The 19,519-nt window shown below is 42.6% G+C and overlaps 1 protein-coding gene and 1 long non-coding RNA gene across 2 annotated transcripts in view; one reads left to right on the forward strand and one right to left on the reverse strand.

The window, feature by feature from the left end:
• Positions 1–12,209, reverse strand: part of NT5DC1 (5'-nucleotidase domain containing 1) — a 135,187-nt gene extending 122,978 nt beyond the window's left edge. The window contains exons 1-4 of the mRNA XM_059176802.1: positions 11,985–12,209; positions 6,363–6,454; positions 4,838–4,909; positions 2,747–2,853 (exon numbers count right to left, since the gene is read on the reverse strand). Coding sequence (XP_059032785.1) covers positions 2,747–2,853; positions 4,838–4,909; positions 6,363–6,454; positions 11,985–12,077 — 364 coding nt within the window. The 5' untranslated portion in view covers positions 12,078–12,209. The remainder of the gene's footprint in view (positions 1–2,746; positions 2,854–4,837; positions 4,910–6,362; positions 6,455–11,984) is intronic.
• A 278-nt stretch (positions 12,210–12,487) lies between these two features.
• LOC131833479 (uncharacterized) lies at positions 12,488–19,506 on the forward strand. Its single transcript, XR_009354482.1, has 2 exons — positions 12,488–12,565; positions 17,934–19,506. It is a non-coding gene; the product is annotated as an uncharacterized LOC131833479 (long non-coding RNA).
• Positions 19,507–19,519: the final 13 nt, after the last annotated feature.

The following is a 19,519-nucleotide window of genomic DNA, read 5'->3' on the forward strand; positions in this document are numbered from 1 at the left end:
GCCAATGAGTGATACCATCTTCACTTGAAGTTGAGCCAAGTGATGCTAAGAGTGGCTTAGTAACTGACCAGATCACTTTGCCCAGCAAGGAACAGAGTCAGTATGATCCAGGACGACCTGGCTCTACCTGCCCTGTGTTTTCCGCTATACTAAGCTGTTTCTGAATAATCTACCAGTTTAAGGGGGGAAAGATCAAAAGGACTTGCTCTCTGCAGACTGGCTGGTAAAGAAAACCACACTCCTGCCAACGCAACAACTTGCAAAGGGATTGTCAAATAAACTGTCAGTAAAATGTCTCTGCCCATCAGTGCTTTAAATTCCCTAAATGTACTGGTAGGGAAAGCACTTTATAATGCTCTCCTTAAATAAAGGCCCTTATTTGGCCTTACTGATCGAAAGTTTATTTTATTTTATGTTATTTTGGGAGGCAGCAAAGCAAAGTTTACTGAGGGATAGTACAAAGCTCGCAAAGAGGGAGGGAGCCAAGAGGGTTGCCCTAAAACTTTTAAACCTCTATATCCTTAGCGCACTTCTAGGAACTTACAAAGAGCCAACTGTATGTGTGTGCAAACATTACCGCAGGTCTGTTTGTAAGGGCCAAGCACCAGACACGATGCAAACGTGCACTCTGAACAGGCTGACGGATGAAACCAGATGGCAGGGAACACCAGCCTTTCACAGAACCAGGTGGCTCTGTGTGTGTTAAAGTGACAGAATCTTGAGGACGTCAGTTAAAGAGCACACTGCAGGAAATGTATGATCCCTTTCGTGTGCTTTTGAGAAATAAGCTTCAAGGAAAGGGGATTTTGGAGGACAACAGGGGTTGGAGATAATTAACTCCTCATTTTATTCTTTTCAATAATATTTAAATTTCCTAGCCATATGCTTACATTATATTTTTTAAGGTAAACAAAGTTTAACTGGGTTGTGGAATCTCAGGCCATTTTTTTTTCTTTTCTATGTCTCCAGATTAAAAAAAATAGTATTGCTTTTTTAAAAAAAAATTTATTTATTTTATTTATTTTCAGCATAACAGTATTCATTGTTTTTGCACCACACCCAGTGCTCCATGCAATCCGTGCCCTCTCTAATACCCACCACCTGGTTCCCCCAACCTCCCACCCCCCACCCCTTCAAAACCCTCAGATTGTTTTTCAGAGTCCATAGTCTCTCATGGTTCACCTCCCCCTCCAATTTCCCCCAACTCCCTTCTCTCTAACTCCCCTTGTCCTCCATGCTATTTGTTATGCTCCACAAAGAAGGCATCAAGCTTTCACTTATTATCTGGCAGAAACAATAATAGGCCTTTGTGATGCGTCACCACCGCCTGACCACCGAGCACATAAACGGGAAACACCTCCCTAACCACCCCAAGTAAGAGGAGGTAAATTCCAAGCTCTTCCTCAGAGCGCTCCTGGGTAAACCGGGGGAACCAGAGGGAAGCCGCTGGCTCCAGGAGGGGGCGCTCTCCAGAGGGCAAAGTGGTGAGCAGCCGGCAGTCCTCCTGGGTGAACGTTCGTTTCCTGGCTGAGAAATATTTTAGTTCTTTAAAGTACTGTTTCTAAAGGATGTCAGAGTGAAACGCTTAGCTCCGCACCTGGCCTTTCTGGGAAAAAGTTATCTACGACTGCCTGCTTCTGGACAGACAACGGCCGCTCTCTGTTTTTAGCTGAGTAAAAGGCTACAGACACCCGTTAAACTGCCACCAGCCACTGGGACTTGAGATGTGTGAACACCTTCCACCTCGATCCCCAATGTGAAACCTGTTTTCCTCTTAACTTAGGTTACCAACAGCAACGATTTCTTGACATTTTCATCTCAGGACAAAAACAATATAAACTCTCAAAAGGTGATGAATGTAACACAGCAAACCTAATTGTAATAAGGAGTAACTCCCAACTATTTTCAGGTCACTACATTTTCCTTTCTTTTCTTTTTTAGGATTTTATTTTAAGTAATCTTTACTCCCAATGTGGGATTCGAACTCACAACCCCAAGATCAAGAGTCACATGCTCCACTGACTGAGCCAGCCAGGTGCTCCTCAGGTTACTACGTTTTCTGAAGGAGATGAGTGCATTTCAAACGTGTAGTGTGAGAGAATATGGCACAAAAAATTTAGCACAAATGAAAAACCAACAATTATAATAAGGTCTATGTGTTTATAATAATGTCTTAATCATTCCTTATTAATTTATGTACATCAATGTCTACAAATCGTGCTGAGAAATCTTTTCATGTTTACACATGGTGAATTTCTTCAAAGACAGTGGGGGAAAATGGGTGAAATTATTTAAAATAAGGGAAAAGAAGAGATAAAGGCGGAAGAGAGAAGACAGCAGAGCTGGCAGTAAAGGAGAGAATTCAAGAAAATGAGACAGGTGGGTAGTATGCATGTGAGGAGAAATGGGTAAAGGAGAAATTAAAGCAGGGACTGAGCATGTAATAAACTGATAAAAAAAAATACAGATGACTGAGAAACGTATTATTCCTAGGTGCTAGCCTTTTTACTCTAGAACAAGAGAAGGTAAAAGGAGAATCAACAAAACCTAAAATAAATTAGAATCAATGCCAAAGAGATTCGAGACAGGTGTGGAAAACACACCCTATTCCCATCAGCCCACGGTGGCTCCCTTGTGCATCCTGGCCAACAGGAGGCAAGGACGGATGCTTCCTGTCCTCACGCTGCAGGTTCAAGGTCCCAGACCCCGGGGCGGTCATGGTGGCGCAGACCCACATGAGCCATACCTGATCGGCAAGCCATTCCCGCATCGGACATGAAGTGCTTCCACTCCTTCCCACCATACTCCTCTGCCAGCGCCTCGGGAGCCATCATCTTCGTGCCGTGGCTCGCCCTGGTTCGGGGAGATGGGGTACAATGCTCGTGAACGCCTCCTCTGATTACCCCTCCCTCTGGCCTTGCTATGGGTGGTCCCCCCGAAAATGAACCCAGTTTTCTTTTTGTCCATTTTCAACGACATGATTTATTCCTTTAGGGCTCTAGAAGGCGTTTCCTTAAGTTCTTTGTTCATTTCATCCACCAACTGGCAATTAAGTGATCAGGAGCAACTCACTCTGAGGTCTGGCCCATGCTAGCTGCTCTGGACCTATAATATCTAAACTATTTCTCCAGAAGAAAAACTCTTCCCTGAGAAGTTATTGTTTAACTCTGAAGATGAAGGTAGTCTCACTAGAATGATCAGAAATCACAGCAGAGACTGGGTGGCAGCCGTGGGGAGAACCAATAAGAGAAGGAGGGGGAAAGCAATAGGGTGAGAACAAATGGAAAAATCAAAATGGGCTCCTTTCTGTAAGAGGACAATGCTTTAGAAAGCTGCATGTAAAGATGGAAGGATCTGGAGTAGAACATAGGATGAGACAAGGAATCTGCTCTGCTGGAAGAAAGCAGGCATCAGGGAGATGAGCTAGTGAATCCAGGAGAAACTGCCTGGAGGGGGTCAGACCTCAGGGGAGGGACGCTGAGAGGGAGGAGAGACAGACATAACAATGAAAGAAAGAACCCAAACTGCAGAATGCTTTACATTCTTTGAACTATGACTGATGACAGCCAAGCACACTGTAAGAATCTGATGGTTGAGTTAAAGGTCATGGTCAAAACTGCATGGAGTATGTACGCATACGTACATACAAATGTATACATACACACAGAAGTTCTAGCCCTAGTTGCCCAAGGCAAGAAATGTGCAAACGAATAACAAAGTAGTAAGAGGTGAGGCCACACCAGCTCTAGTCATCTGAACCTTAGGACAAGGTCTAGGTACAACATGAGTTTATACTGTGCAGAAAGAATGATGTATCGGAAGGAAGAGTATGTACCAGGGATAATCCGTGTTGAGTGTTCTTTCCTTCAGCTCTGATCACGTTAATATAAATCACAAATCGCAGAGTCGTGACCATATTGACTTGCCTCTACTATCGTTCTTGGGGGCAGAAACAGATGCCCACTCCCGCACCCCCTGTAAGGCTCAGAGCAACGGTGGCAGCAGCTTCTCAACTGCTGGACCTGCTCTTCAACATTCAAAGTGCCCGGTACATGCGGAGGGGAGGGAAGGAAGGGAATCAGCACTGAGTGTGAAAAACGGAGACCAGTGAAGGTTGGAACTGACTAGAAAAACTTCCAGAAGGAGCTGAAATACAACATCAGTCCTGCACCCAGGAGACAGATTTGGATAAACAGAGAGAGGAGGAGAGATGTGCAGAGATCATCAACCCCACCCAACATCCATCTTCTCCTTCTTCCTTAATAAAAAGAAATCTAAGTTTATTCCAGGCAACTATGTACTTATCTAACACAACATAATCCCCAGACTCTTTTGCAGGAGGGGTGGGCAATGAGATGAAGCAAGTTATTAAAATTCTACTGGATTTCCTGCAAATATTTTTGGTGAGCTAAATTTAAGAGCTAGACTTTGAAGTTCAATGCTATCAGAACTGTATTTATTTATTTATTTTTAAAAGATTTTATTTATTTATTTGACAGAGAGAGAGATAGAGATCACAAGTAGGCAGAGAGGCAGGCAGAGAGAGAGGGGGTAAGCAGGCTCCCTGCTGAGCAGAGAGTCCGATGCGGGGATCGATCCCAGGAACCTGAGATCATGACCTGAGCCGAAGGCAGAGGCTTAACCCACTGAGACACCCAGGCGCCCCTATCAGAACTGTATTTAAATCGTTCAAACAATTCATACAAAGAAACATAGGCACACGATCTGTCATCTGATTGGTAAAAATAATAACCTTATTTAATCCGTACCTTAACGATCAAATGCTGTATAAAGTGTCCCGGAAAAATAGTTCTGACTTCACAGCTAATTTTATTACCTGAGCACAGTGCCATTATCTGCAAGTTTAATGAAATTCCCATCTTCCAGATCCAATGCCAAGCCCTTGCAACTAAAACAGAAAAGTCTGATTACCAATCAATTCATAGATTCAGCTAATCTAAGGAATAATAATCTATATTTTCAAAAAGTCACAATGCTAAAAAGGGATTCTTCTACCCACATGAATGATATATTAGTCAAACAAATAAAAATAGCCAAGAATCCTAAAATTAAGTACCATCCACAGAGCAAAGGAAACTGTCATGAGGGAAACTGAAAGAGAGCATGTTTAGGTTGTAAAATCCTTACGCTTTTAAAAAGGAAGAATTTAAAACTTAAAGAGAACAAAAAAAAGGGAACTCCATTGTATGTCTCTGCTGAAATGTACAAAATATTTTTCATTAAATAAGACATGCGCATGCCCAAATTTATAGACTGCCAGATATATGCAGGGTCTCTCCTATACTCTTCATAAATTGCCTCCATTTAGGTCAGGTTATAAAAACTTGCCCCCTGGGCAGGACATCTTATTGAAAACCACTAAAACAAAGTCAAATACTAAGGTTTAGGTTCCTCACTGTAAAAGACTTGCGGGATTTGGGGAGAAAAGTGGGAACAGATTCATTATTATGAATAATAAAAGCAAGGAGGTATAATGGCCACCAAATACCAAGAGAATTAAACAAAAAATGATGTGGTACTTTAGAAGGCTTGCTGACTCTGGTTCACAGTAAAACTTCCAGAGTCAGTAACATAATACTGAGATACCAGAGTCAGAATACCAGAATACCAGAATACCAGAGTCAGAAACACAATATTTGTTTCTTCTTTTTAGAAAAGGGATACATCAAAAAGGTCTAGCCAAATATTGCAGAAATATGTAATAGATGAACATCATTGTTCTAGAATTAATTCTGCATGTGTTTCTATGTGTTTTAGGATTATTATTAATTTTTAACTGAGCAATGTTTAAGTGTAGGATTTTTATTTTGTCGTTTAGATGAGGAAGAGAGAGAGAAAACAAGCCTTGGGAAGTGGAAAAACCTAACCCAGGAAAGGAGGAAGAAGTAGAATAGACATAGTAATGTCTATTCAAATTATAGAAAACCCAATGTTCCAGTTCAGACACTTATTCAAAACATGATGATTCTTCCTCTTCTATGGTTCTATAGAACCAATGTGCTGAAAGGCAATACAGCACATTTTTTTAATGAAAAAATGTAAATTTTAGAGACAGTTCTTAATAACCTCTGAAACTTAAGACAAACTTCAGCCATATACAAATACCAAATTAGTCAATAAGCTTTTAGCTTATTTACATATTTAATTAAACAAATCTAATTTAAAGCAGAAAAGGCTTTGATTTATGAAACATAAAACTTTTAATACAGAAGGCATTTTTGTCCTTTGATTCAGTTTCACATTTCAATTTATGTCTCCACAGAAAAGGAAGCACTGAAGTTTACTCAGCAATATTTGAGAATCAGAAGGAATAGGAAGACCTTAAAAAAAAAAGAACTTACCAGAAATCCCAATCCTCTGGAGTCACAGTTAGCAATTCCTTGTCATACCCTTTCTCCTTGACCAGGAACTGAGCAAAGCTATTATAAATGAGCTATAAATAAGAAAAAGGAATAAATAAAAAACTCACTATTCATTCCTAATTTCACAGACCTGAAAACCTACTGGAATTACTCATGGGGCAGATGGGAGAGAGATCTCTCTAACTGTGAAGTTCTGCAGTTTAATCCCCCTTTAATGCAATCAATTTATCCACTGCTGAGAAGCCCAGGTAGCTACTGTGTCCTTTCATAGTGTAGAATTAGACCCACCAGTAAACAATTTTATAACCAAGGACAACGCTCAGTCTTACTCCTGAATTCTAAGGGTTGGAGATCATTAAGACTTGACAAAGCTTTGTAAACTTATTTAACAGATCACCACGATGATAAACTTACTGACTACTCTATCATTCCATCCATCCTCAGCTCATCCTTAGTGGATAGTGCTTATGGGGCACTGTTCTTCCCCAGTTCATAGATCATTCTCCCATAAATAAAGGACATCCAACTTGTCACTAAGTTGTTTTAGTTTTGTCACTGACACAGGGGAGTCTCAAAGGGAAATACACACGGGAACCAGGCAGATGACCTGAAGGAAGAATGAAGGGGCTTCCATCAGATACAGGAAATATCTCTCGTATCTCCGCCACAGGGAAAACTGAGGGAAAAGGACAAAGGAAACTTCTGGAAATAAGTACAAAGATAAACGGATCTTCTGATTCCTCAACGACAAAATCCCAAGTGTTTGAGTGATGTGTCTTATTTTTTTCTAAAGGGTTGGCTCAAATTTTTAGAGAACTGTGTATCCCACATGAAAAGTAGGTGAAAGGTAGACAAAAGTCCACTCTGGCCCTACCCCATTCTCCTTCAAACAGTGTTCTTAAGTCAGCATCAGATGCACTTGAACCTGAATCTGAATACTGGCCTGGGGTCAGACTGAGCAGGGACCAAGATGATACTCCAGCAACTTGACCCTTCTACTCTCCGTGAACCCATAACCTCTTTGCCAGCATGAGGTGGCACAAAGCGGAGAGGGTCGAGACACAGCGAAAGGGACGGAAGAAGGCCTCCCTGAGGTGATGATGCTTACACTGACCCCTGAGAGCTGTAGCAGTTAGCTGGGTGAATCCAGAGGGAGGGAGCACGCCAAGTCCAGAAACCCAGAGGCCCGCACATGCCTGGGTTTGGGTGCGAGCACCAGGAGATGAGTGCAGAGAAATCAAAAGCTCCCTGTCAACTAGAGCTGTTCTCTGTCCTGAAGCTAATTAAAGTCACTATACATGTACTCCCATGCAATGCAGTGTGACCCTGAACCAGGTCAACTGATAATAGCTCACATTATGTCAACACGATATATCAACACTTCCCACCCCTGGCGGTGATTCAGAACCATAGTGACTGCTCTTAAAACCACCCAGAAATTTTGGACCTACAGGCGAGGGTGGGGTCCAGGTCAGGATTTGCAAAGCCCAGAGATGACTGAAAATCACTGGCTTTCCATGTTCTATGGATTTTTGTTCAATCATTAAAAAAAAAAAAAAAAGAAATGAAATAAAACATGTACTGAGTCACTCTGAGGTCCAGAGTACGGTGGACAATAAAAATACACAGTACAGCGGACAATAAAAATACACATCATAATCCTGCCTCGCAGGAAACCAGTGCTGTGGGATTAACAGATGTAAAGTGCTTTAGAGCAGTGCCTGACATACAAGTAAATTCAATGTAAATATTTGCTTTTATTATCAGTCTTAACCAGATATATATATAGATAGATATCTATATATATATATCTCTCTCTATATATCTCCATCCTTGATAAGTACTGTCTGCCCATTTCCATGGTAATAAATATCCCCACCATGGTCACTTTCAAGCTACCAATGGTTACTGACACCATTAATTTTGCCTCTGGTCGAGGCACTTTATTCAGTCCTGGACTTTCTCACCCCTTGGCAATCCTGATAAAGATATGGGCATGTGATTCCAATGAGGTTGGAAACCTTCCTAAGACAAAGGAGCCCTTTCCAGAAGGGCTGCCAACGGGCGTCCACAGCTGTGTTCCTCACCTCGTGGAGAAGTTTCTGTAATAGGAGAGAATGAGGTCAACGTGCTGGGAGAATGAGAATAGTGGTGCTGAGAACAATAAGGGAGTCTGTGCCTCTCAAACCTGTCCTAGTCCTGACGCCTTGGTTCTTGGACCTTTTTCACCCAGAAACCTTGATGGCACACGGCCTCCACGGGCAGCCCCCATCCTCCCCCAGCCTTTGGGGTCACCGACTTGCTCCCAGTCTCCCGTGACTAGTAACACACACCACACAGCAGCTGCACACTGGTGTCCTGTAAGTTACATGCAGATCACAAATCAGGTTTGATTCCTGCTTCACGGTGCCAGATAAAATATGAAATACCTAGCTGAATCTGGTTTTCAGATAAACAACAATGAATTTTTTAGGATAAGCACATCCCCTGCAGAAGAAGCATCTGATAAAAATGTTTTTGTTATTTGAAATCCAAATTGACCTGGGTGCTCTGTTTTTTTCTTTGCTAAATCTGTCTCACAACCCTACAATCCTGCTGTTTGAAAATGAGCTAACGTTTAAAAATTCAGAGACTTCACATACAAGGATTTCTTTTTTTCTCTCTTTCTTTCTTTCTTTTTTTAAAACAAGTTCAGATCTCTAACTTATCTTAAAGGAATCAGATCTTTTAAGAGACTGAGCCCCTACTTCCTCATGGCAGATAGATGTTGGCAAAAGTTGAGTGTGGTTGTGTCTTCAGAAGGCAAACCCGCTCTCCTAGCTGCCCCAGGTCCCACTCCCACTCCCACATGGGGCTTAACTGCTGGCCCCATCCACTTCCGAGTCTGCAACCCCCGGAGAGCACAGGGGTCATCATTTCTAGGATGGCTTTCCTGAGTCCCCAGGTGTAGTAACACACCCAGTCCCACCTTTGCACACACTCTGCCCTTATTAAATGCCTATGACACTCATGGGAGAGGCCCTCGCACTGTTCCACGATGCAGTCACCACTGACTTCTCCAACATCTTCTCCTGCCATTCCCTGTCTGCTGCTGGATACCTGTACCTCCCGGAGTTCTCTTCGCTGGGTCTTTACCCTGGCTGTATTTGCTCTGTCCAAAGTGCTCCACCCTGCCTCCTCCCTGCCAGCTTTAACTCCTGTGTTGGTACCCAGCTCAAGCACCAGTCACTCCAGACAGCAACCCTAGGCTTTGTGGCACATATAAAGCCGAGCGGTGGAAAGAGAAGCCGGCTAGCAGGACGATCCTGGATAAGCTACTTATCCTTTTTAGCACCTTATCCTCATCTCCAAACGACTGTGACAAAGCAACAACCTCACAAAGTTTTGTAAAGACCTAACCAGCTCATTTAAACTGAATGATTATTAGAATAGTGACTGTGCCATATTCAGTTATTAAAATATATTTTTTTTATTCAGTCATTCCACAATTACTGACTGAACCATTTTATGCCAAGCACTCAGTTCAGCACACAGGACACACAAGAGACTGTCAGAGATTCTAAAGTCAGGGAGCCATGACTCTAGATTCAAGGGGAAGATTCCAACAGGTTAACAGGAACTTTTAAGCTGCGTGTAAGTGCTTTCAGAAATTAAGGGTTTTATGGAAAATTGGAGGTGGGATGAGAAGGAAAGGGTAAACTTTAGGGGGCAGGGGAAAGCTTCCCAAAAGCAATGCTATTTCAGATGAGATCTGACAGAGGAGTTGGTGTGGTGGAGGGAAGCCCTCCAGGAATGATACTGCCTTCACTCCAGGGGGCCGAAACCAACTCAGCAGCATCTTTACCCAGTACAATGGCCACTTGGAAAGCCTGTGTCTATCTCTGTATTCAGTTCTATTATGGTGCTCAGCAAGCACACTGCTGGCATTTCATAGAAGATTTCTGAACCAAAGAGGATCACACCTAACACCCTAGGTTACTTTCAATCTTTAAGCCTCCCTGATATTAGAGGAAGGTTTGTAGAAAAGAATCCTTGTCCTCCAGGATCATGCATGCTGAGACATAACCTGCACACAGGCACAAAATGGGTTTTAACATGAGTGGTTTAACAATATTTCCTTCAGATGAAGGTGGCCACAGAGGAGATGCAAGAAAACTCGCATTCTCCGGGAGGGAACCTGAAAGGCACGTGGGGAAGGAAAATATGAATCAAAGGTCTAGAAAAAGTAGTAGCTGAAGATCAAAAAGAAAAGCCTTCTCAACTTTCAGTATGACCAAGGAAACACCTGTATAGAAGGAAAGCAGAAAAGTGTAACAGCAGGAACAGTACACCTTTTTTATTTTTTAGCATCTGTGCATAGATAGCACATGAGCAACTCAGACACTGGGTTTTGACCTCTGACAGATACCTGAACCTCAGGTTGGAGCACTGACCTCACTGGGATGAGGAGCAGCACTGGCTAATGTCTGTACCAGAGGCCCTGAGCTCTAACCATAAATGGCGAGGCTTAAAAATGGTTTGGATGGTAACCATAAAAGCACTTGTATGGGTCAGACACTGCTCTATGCATTATACATCTATTACTCCTCACTTAATTCTTGCAGCCTTTTGCCGTAAATCCGATTATTTGGGTCATTTTTGTAAATGGGGAAACTGAGGATTGAAAAAAAAGTTAAGTAACTTGCCCAAGGTCACAGAGCTAGTAATGGAGACGCTGGTGCCCTAGGCCAGGCAGTCTGGGCGTGGAGCCCTGCTCTGACCACGGTGCTCCTAGTCCGCTCTTTTAGAAAGCTTTGATGCTTAGATCTTTGGCTAAAAAAATTCCTGTTGATTTCTTACATCAGTTTCCGTATGAAACCAAAGGAACCGGGGAGGAAAGGCGATTCACCTGAGGGTGTGGAATCAGACATACTTCACTTCCCCTTCTTTCCGAAGGCCTGGGAGGACCCCAGCGTAGTAGGCTGTTGTTAAGATTAGAACTTACTCAAAGGGGGCATGGTGCCTGTAGGAAGTGGGCAGTAAAGGTTCATTTTTGTCTCTTGGTAGAAGACAAAATAGGGGCTATCATTCTAACGACTTCTCGGCTAGCGTTCCTTCCCATACACCACGCAATCTCTCCCTGACTGCAGTGTTTAAGAACTGACAGGTGGTCGCACAGACACGAAAAGGGAAAATGCACACCCGGAAAATACGAGTCCAGGTGGCTGTCCTGGAGCGCCGCTGGAGCCCAGAAGGACCAGCAGCGAAGTTCCAAGGCCAGGGATCTGCAGCAGACACCCCCAGTTGCCCTGGCCCCGCCCCGCCTTCTGTCCCTGGAACCGCTTCTCCCGGCCGGTTCTGCACGGCTCGCCCCTTCTCCTCCCCACGGCTCTTCTCCAAGTTGGCTCACAGCTGGGCACAGCAAGCCAGTGCGGAGCGCGCCGGCAGGGCCCCGGGGATGCACACTTCCGCCCGGCCTCGCGGTGGGAGGCCGGGTTCTGCGCAGGGGCGTGGTGGCCGCAGGCCCCCGGCGGCGCTCGCCGCCCTGAGCCCCGAGGGAAGTCCGGCCCCGGCCGCCATGGAGGTGCTCGCCGCGCGCCCCGGGCAGCCCGCGCCACTCACCAGGGCGCTCTCGGGCAGGTTGTAGCGACACAGAGTGTGGTCCAGGTCGAAGCCGACCACGTCGCAGGCGGCCAGGGAGAAGTGCTGAGCCATGGCTGCGCTGGAAGCACTGGAGAGCGCCTCGGGCGCCGGGAGGGTGCGAGGAGCCCGCGGACGGGACGCTGCGGGACGCTGCGGGGATGGGACCGGACGGGACCGGGGCGGGGCGGGGCGGGGCGGGGCGGGGCTGCGGCCACCCCCGGGACGCAGCGCGTCGGCCTCCAGCGCTTCCAGCGCCCGCGAGCGCCGCCCCCGGCCGCGCTTCTCCCCGCCTCCCGCGCGGCCCGCCTGCCCGCGCCGCCCCCGCCGCTTCGGCGCCCTGCGGCCCGCCGCTGCTCGCTGGGCTCCCGCCGCCCCCCGCCGCTCTCCCCGCCCCGCAGTCCCGAAGGCGGGAGGGCCGCGAGCCCCTCCACCTCTGCTGGAGCTGGGGGTGCCCGTGAGTCCCCGTGGACGCAGAACCTTTGCCCCGTCGTTTTCAAGGTGCCCCAGAAAACAGGACACTGTCAAGTTAGACCCGACCCTTTGCTCTAGTGCGGGATAAGGTAAGGTTATGGCGACGACAATTCTATTCACGAATATCCTCTGACACAGTTAGCCTAGAATTGGGGAGCTCTCGTTGCCCACGTGCTCTCTAAGGTTTGAATATTTCGTTGCTCCCTAAGTTGTTAAAAGACCTTTCACTATCTCCCCTTCTGGAGTGCATTAGAAAAGAAATTTATTAGAAGTTGAAGGACCATTTTTGCAAAATGACGCTGATTAAAGGAATCAACGTTGGCTATTTTTGTTACTTGATTATCTTATTTTTTTTAATATGGATGAATTTTTCTGTGAAAGGACAGCAGAAAGTTGATAGAACATGCTACAGAGCAGAAAACTTTCTGCAAACAGACGGCTTTAAGATTTATAGAGCACAAAATGGTTCGACAATAAACTGAATTCTCTCACGGACTGTGTATAGCTGGTATTATTTTAGATGTACAGGAGAAAAGTTATATACAATGTTGCTTAAGGTATTTCACTTTGAGAACCCATATGAAAGGCTAGGTCTTGGAGATCTTTAAAATTATTTAAAAGAGAAAATACAATATAAATTTAAAAAAGAAAATGTAAGTTCATTACCTTTGTATTTCTTATGTGTTAAGTTTAAAGGAACATTGTCCAATGGAAAAAAAATCAATAGTTATGACATAATGAAGATATAATTCATTGAGAATTACATTTAACCCTTACGAATACTAACCCTTATGAGGCCAATAGACCAATCAGGGGATTAATTTAGTGCAATAAATAATTCAATTAGGTAAGACACTTATTATACCTAGTGGGCCCATTTGAATAAATTGAATACTTGTTCCATTATAACTCTTAAAAGCCCCAAACAGATCTCTCTGGAATAGGAAGAGGAAAGAAACCTCAAGAAGATTGAGCTCTTCACTGACCGGTCTGGTCACAGTCCAGCAGCCATGTTTTTAATGTCTGTGAGTCAAAAAGAGGGGCCTGGATTGATTCACAGTTTGTACATATTTCCCTTTATGACTCTGTTGTCCCTGAAGCATTGATGTTAGCGTTCCTCTTTGCCCCCTGCGGTGGGCCTGCCAATGTCAAAGTGCCAGGTAGGCTATACACTGAAGGCCACAAGTTTCCCTGAAGGGTAGACACTTTAGGGAGTTCCCTTAGTAATATAAATGTACAAGGGCATTTGTTGCCCAAGGGAAGAGTACGAAAAGGATGGTTTTTCCTGATGTAAGTGTCCCTGGGACTGGGGTTGGCCCTTAGACTTGGATAGGCTCAACAACAGACATTTCTACTTGCTAAGTGACATGTCTTAGATTCCTCAAGTCCTGTCAAAGAGCTCTCTGCTAGAGAGTCTAGGCATTTACACTTTGTGGGAGAATTTAGGAAACAATACCCTCCAGGCATCCCTAGAGCTCTTACCCCTCCTTGACCTGTAGTCACCTTTCCAGGCTTCTAGCTCAAACCTCGTTCTAACTCCTTTAAGAACATGTGGGATGGTTCCCTCTCCCACCCCCGACTCCTTACCTAACCCTGAACCTAAATACATTCACTTTTCTTCATAGGGCTTATTTTCAAATAAAAATATTTACTTTTTTTTCTAATACATTAAACTTCTATCACAGGTACTGATAAAATACCACAGCTGTTCTAGTATCAATCAATCAAGAGTTCCATGTTCTTAGACCAATTAATTTCTGTTTCTTTGAGTGCTAATATTAAGTATATCAGTGTTGTGGCCTGAATTGTCCCTCCCTTCCCAAATTCATATATTGAAGCCTAAGCCCCAATGTGACTATTTTTGAAGATAGGGACTTTGAGTATGATTAAATGAGGTCATAAGAGTAGGGCCCTAATTTAATATGATGGTTTCAAAGAAGAAGTGACACCAAATACACTGTAGGCATGGAAGAAATCCCATGTGAGGATATAAGGAGAAGGTTTAGTCTGCAAGCAAAAAAGGAGGATTTCACTAGAAACCTACCCAACTGGCACCTTGATCTTGTGCTTCCAGCCTCCAGAGCTGTAAGAAAATAATTTTCTCTTTAAGCCACCAAGTCTGTGGTATTTTGTTATGGCAGTCTCAGCAAACTAAGACATTCAGTAAGGAGATTTGACCCCAACCAATGTTGTTGGGTCAAATGTAGTAAATAGTATTTGCATTTGAAAGATCCCTAAATGACATGAACTTATGCTTAATTTTTTTTTGCTTAGGTTATTTGTTGGTTTTCAGGATCTTGGTATTTTTATTTGAGTATAATGTTAATACTATGTTGTGAAATTTTAGGTTGTTTTTTAGTATTCTATGTATGGAGTTTTCCTTTTCATGCAAAAGTTATGAAATAATGTAGAAATGCTCAGAATAAGTTATATTTTTGCTGATTTTCTAGGATTGAATTTCATCATTACTACTGATCTATATTTTAATACAGTGAATAGACCTATATTTAGACCTATATCAATAGACCTATATTTTAATACAGTAAATACTGTAACTTAGCGACTTTAACCTTAGGTGTGCCTTTTACTTTTATTTACCTAAATAATTTATGATCAGCTAGCTTGTTTTAGACTCTAAAATAACTCACAAAGTGATCTTTTGTGAATTTAAAATACTGCAATTTGATGTCTACATAATAAATGTTATTTACCAAACTGTTATTTGGGGGCAGGGAGAGGTTTGTTTGTTTATTCTTTTGTTAGTTGAAAATGTGTTTTTCTGGGGTGCCTGGGTGGCTCAGTTGGTTAAGCCTCCAACTCTTGATTTCAGCTCAGGTCATGATCTCAGGGTCGTGAGATCAAGGCCGTCGTTGGGCTTGGCACTGGACGTGGAACCTGCTTAAGATTCTTTTTCTTCCTGATCCCCCCAAAAAAGACCATATTTTAAAAAAGTGTTTTTCTAAATACTCCAAAGTAAACATTGTAATGTTAACTTTTTGTACAACTTAATCGCCACATCTTCCCTGGATCCCATAATTTGCTTACAGGGAAGCAATAAAGTTTATTTAGTAATTTGAATAAAAGATAAAATATTTAAATGCTTAAAAATTAATCTCCATAGCCCTTAAATATTATTAGTCTTCTAGCTGAATAGGACCAAAAGCTGATTTGTAATACTGGGCAGTGGCCTTAAGATGGCAGTAGTTCTGCATTAGGAATATTTTTCATTTGATTTTTTTTTAGTAATTTAAAAATCCTTCAGTTTCTTAATAAAAAACAAAGTGATTTTCTACTTTCCCTTTCTGCTCTTGCTGCAAGAAGAGACGCTTACTTAGAAATTTTACTGTGGTTTTTGTGGTGTGTATATATTTATTTTATTTTTGTGTGTGGGTGTATTTATTTTGGATGTTGGAAGGAGAGAATGTGGTGGGATGAAGTCCTTTGGTAGGAAACTTTGTTTTGTTTTGAAGGTATAGTAATTAGTTTTTTAAGTTTAGTTTTATTTCTTTTTTTAAATTAAATTTCATTTTTTTCAGTGTTCCAAGATTCATTGTTTATGCACCACACCCAGTGCTCCATGCAATATGTTCCCTTCTTAATACCCACCACCAGGCTCACCCAGCCCCCCACCCCTCTCCCCTCAGTTTGTTTCTCAGAGTCCACAGTCTCTCCTGATTCATCTCCCCCTCTAATTTCCCCCAGCTCACGTCTCCTCTCCAGCTCCCCATGTCCTCTGTGTTATTCCTTATGCTCCACTAGTAAGTGAAACCATATGATAGTTGACTCTCTCTGCTTGACTTATTTCACTCAGCATAATCTCCTCCAGTCCCATCCATGTTGATACAAAAGTTGGGTATTCCTCCTTTCTGATGGAGGCACAATATATTCCATTGTATATAAGGACCGTATCTTCTTTATCCATTCGTCTGTTGAAGGGCATCTTGGCTCTTTCCACAGTTTGGTGACTGTGGCCATTGCTGCTATGAACATTGGGGTACAGATGGCGCTTCTTTTCACTACATCTGTATCTTTGGGGTAAATATCCAGCACTGCGATTGCAGGGTCATAGGGAATTTCTATTTTTAATTTCTTAAGGAATTTACACACTGTTTTCCAAAGTGGCTGCACCAACTTGCATTCCCACCAACAGTGTAAAAGGGTTCCCCTTTCTCCACATCCTCTCCAGCACTTGCTGTTTACTGTCTTGTTGATTTTGGCCATTCCAACAGGTGTAAGGTGGTATCTCGATTCAGGAAACTTCTCATTAAGGTTGTATCTCAATAAATAACTAAACGTGTAAAATATGAAATGAGTCCCTCTTGCAGAGAGAGCTAAAATACCAAATGGCAGAATTGTGATTCAGCAAGATCTCTTAGGATATAGCAGTGGATTGAAATTTAATTGGTTAAGACATGTTGTGTTTTAGGGTCAGACTCAAACAATCTAATAGTGTATTATGGGGAATCTTGATTCATCAGCAGTTAAGTTAGAAGTACAATGCGGATAAACTCAAGGTGAACTCAGCTAGTTCTGGTTTAAACTGAATTTCTCTTTGACTGTCAGTCTTTCTTTCTTCTTTGCTGTCTTTCTGGGAGGCGTGGTGGTTCTAAATTGCAGCAGGGCTAACATAGCGTCAGCGAGTCCAGGAATAGACTTCTGGTCCTTGGCTAATGGCTCCATACATCTGCTTCTCCATCCCTGTCAGTGTTTGGTTACCTCTGGCCACGGCATCCACCCTGTCAGCAACTATGACTGCTGCATTAAACTCTACAGTATCTCTACTTACAGCATCGTCCCGAAAATTTTTAGCTTTCATCCAAACCATGAGACCATTTTAAGGTTGCCATTCCACACTCATTCAACCTCTTCTCTCTTGAGGAGTCCCAGGAAACCTTCACAGAAAGCTTTTGGCTTTGAAGCCACAGCAAAGGAGGGTTCGTATTTCGCCGTGGAAAGGTGGGGTGGTTACCTCAGACCCCTTCTATCCGGATGGGAGCCACCGTTTCTACTTGAGTGATGGCTCTCTGTTACCACAGGACACTCCTTAAAGCAGTTTTCTCTCAGAATACAGAACGAAATACTCTGCTTTTGGATCCTCAAACTCATGTGGAGGTTTCTGTTGTTTCTCATGGGAGGGATTTAACCTCACAATGCGATAGGGTGTAGGGTCTCTTCCTCTGAGAGCCATACAAATGATCCACTTTAATGCTGCCCATCCTGTTTCCTGAGACTAACATTGTCAGATAAAATATTGAATGCCTAATTAAATTTGAATGTCCCAAATATCCCATGAAACCTAGTATTAAAGAAACTATTTGTTGTTTCTCTGAAATTCAAATATAAATTGACATACTTTATTTTTATTTCCTAAATTTTGGCAACTCTGAGACATATACTTTGTATCTATTCTGAAACCAACTTAAAAAAAACTTTTTATAATTAACTTTTTTCTGGCAGAAAGCCCAGAACTTGAAAAAACAGATGTGTCCTGGCATTTATGGGCTGAGTTGTGCTTCCCTCAAATGACTGTGTTTAACTTGAGGGGCTGTAGGGGCTCTATTTGGACATAGGGCCTTTAAAGAAGTGATCAAATTAAAATGAAGCTCTAGGGCAGACCTGATCATTTTGACTGATGTCCTTTTAGAAGAGGAAATTTGAACCCACAAAGAGAGAACCAGGGGTGTCACGCACAGAGGAAGAAAGACCATGTGACGACACAGCAAGAAAGCAGTGGTCTGCAAGCCAAGAAGAGAGGCCTCGGGAGAAATCAAACCTGTTGACATCTTAATGTTGGGACTTCTAACCTCCGGAACTGTGAGAGATAAATTTCCGTTGTTTAAGCCACTCAGTCTGCAGTATTTTGTTATGGCAGCCCTAGAAAACGAATGCAGCCTTCGAGACAGTTTTTCTATTTTGAGAGTCTCAAGTCCATGCTGGAATACAAAACCAAGAAATTGTCTGCCACAGAACATCTTCCTCTGTCTGAGGGCTGGGCCTAGCCAAAACTTTTACCATTTTCTAACTGGTGGGGAAATTTTGAAACAAAGAAATCTGTTAGTATTTTAACATTATACTAGTATGGGTAAAATATCTAACCAAAGATAATGGATACATTCAAGTCAGGCCTTCATAGCTAAGGTTTGGTATTCCTAAGGAATTATGGGAGACTTAGATATTTTTGGAGGCTGGTTGGCATTTTGGTGATAATAGAAGCAAAAAATATGTGAGCCCAGTGAAATGATTGTTCCTTCAATGGATGGCCCTTATTTTCTTTTTCTATTTATGTTTTGATTCCAAATTTTCAAATATTTAAGTGTGTTAAAATTTTTTATTATCAAGGGCATCCAAATATGCACATATTTTAGGAATGCCTTATAAACTGTGATCTAGTCAGTGTGGAGTCCCCCTTGGCTTAGGTGAGGATCTATACATTCTTTGTCTCCAGGGCTCTTGAGCAGCTAGTTTACTTTTTTGACTTAAGTGACTGGATGCATCTCACCTGTGTATTTTCATCTTTGATCTTTCTCCGTTTATGTATTTCTCATGCTGTACTAGAGTGTCATTAAAGGAATAACAAGTGCTCTCCTAAGTTGATATATTTTGATTCTTTAATTACTTTGTTTCAGTTTTCTTATCTATAAAATTAGATACTTGAAAGTTTTCTTAAAAGTAATTATATCTCTTTAATATTTGAAAATAAGGTATGGAAAATTGAGTATCTCATGCTCATCCACACTTCTCCACTATTGTTTTTTTTTTTTTTCCTCCTCTTAACAAAAATATTCCACAACAACCCCTTTTGAAAAGCAATGTGTAAATGAGTATCAGTAGTCTTAGAAATGATTTATTAGGTGCCTGGGTGGCTCATAGTTGGTTAAACATCTGCTTTGTCTCAGGTCATGATCCCAGGGTCCTAGTTTGCCATCAGGCTCCCTGCTCAGCTGGGAGTCTGCCTCTCCCTCCCCCAGCCCTGCTTGTGCTGCTTCTCTCTCTCACAAAAATAAACAAATAAAATCTTTTAAGAAAATGATTTATTATTTGTT

This window comes from Mustela lutreola, chromosome 6 (genome assembly GCF_030435805.1).
Source record: "Mustela lutreola isolate mMusLut2 chromosome 6, mMusLut2.pri, whole genome shotgun sequence".
Classification (NCBI taxonomy): domain Eukaryota; kingdom Metazoa; phylum Chordata; class Mammalia; order Carnivora; family Mustelidae; genus Mustela; species Mustela lutreola.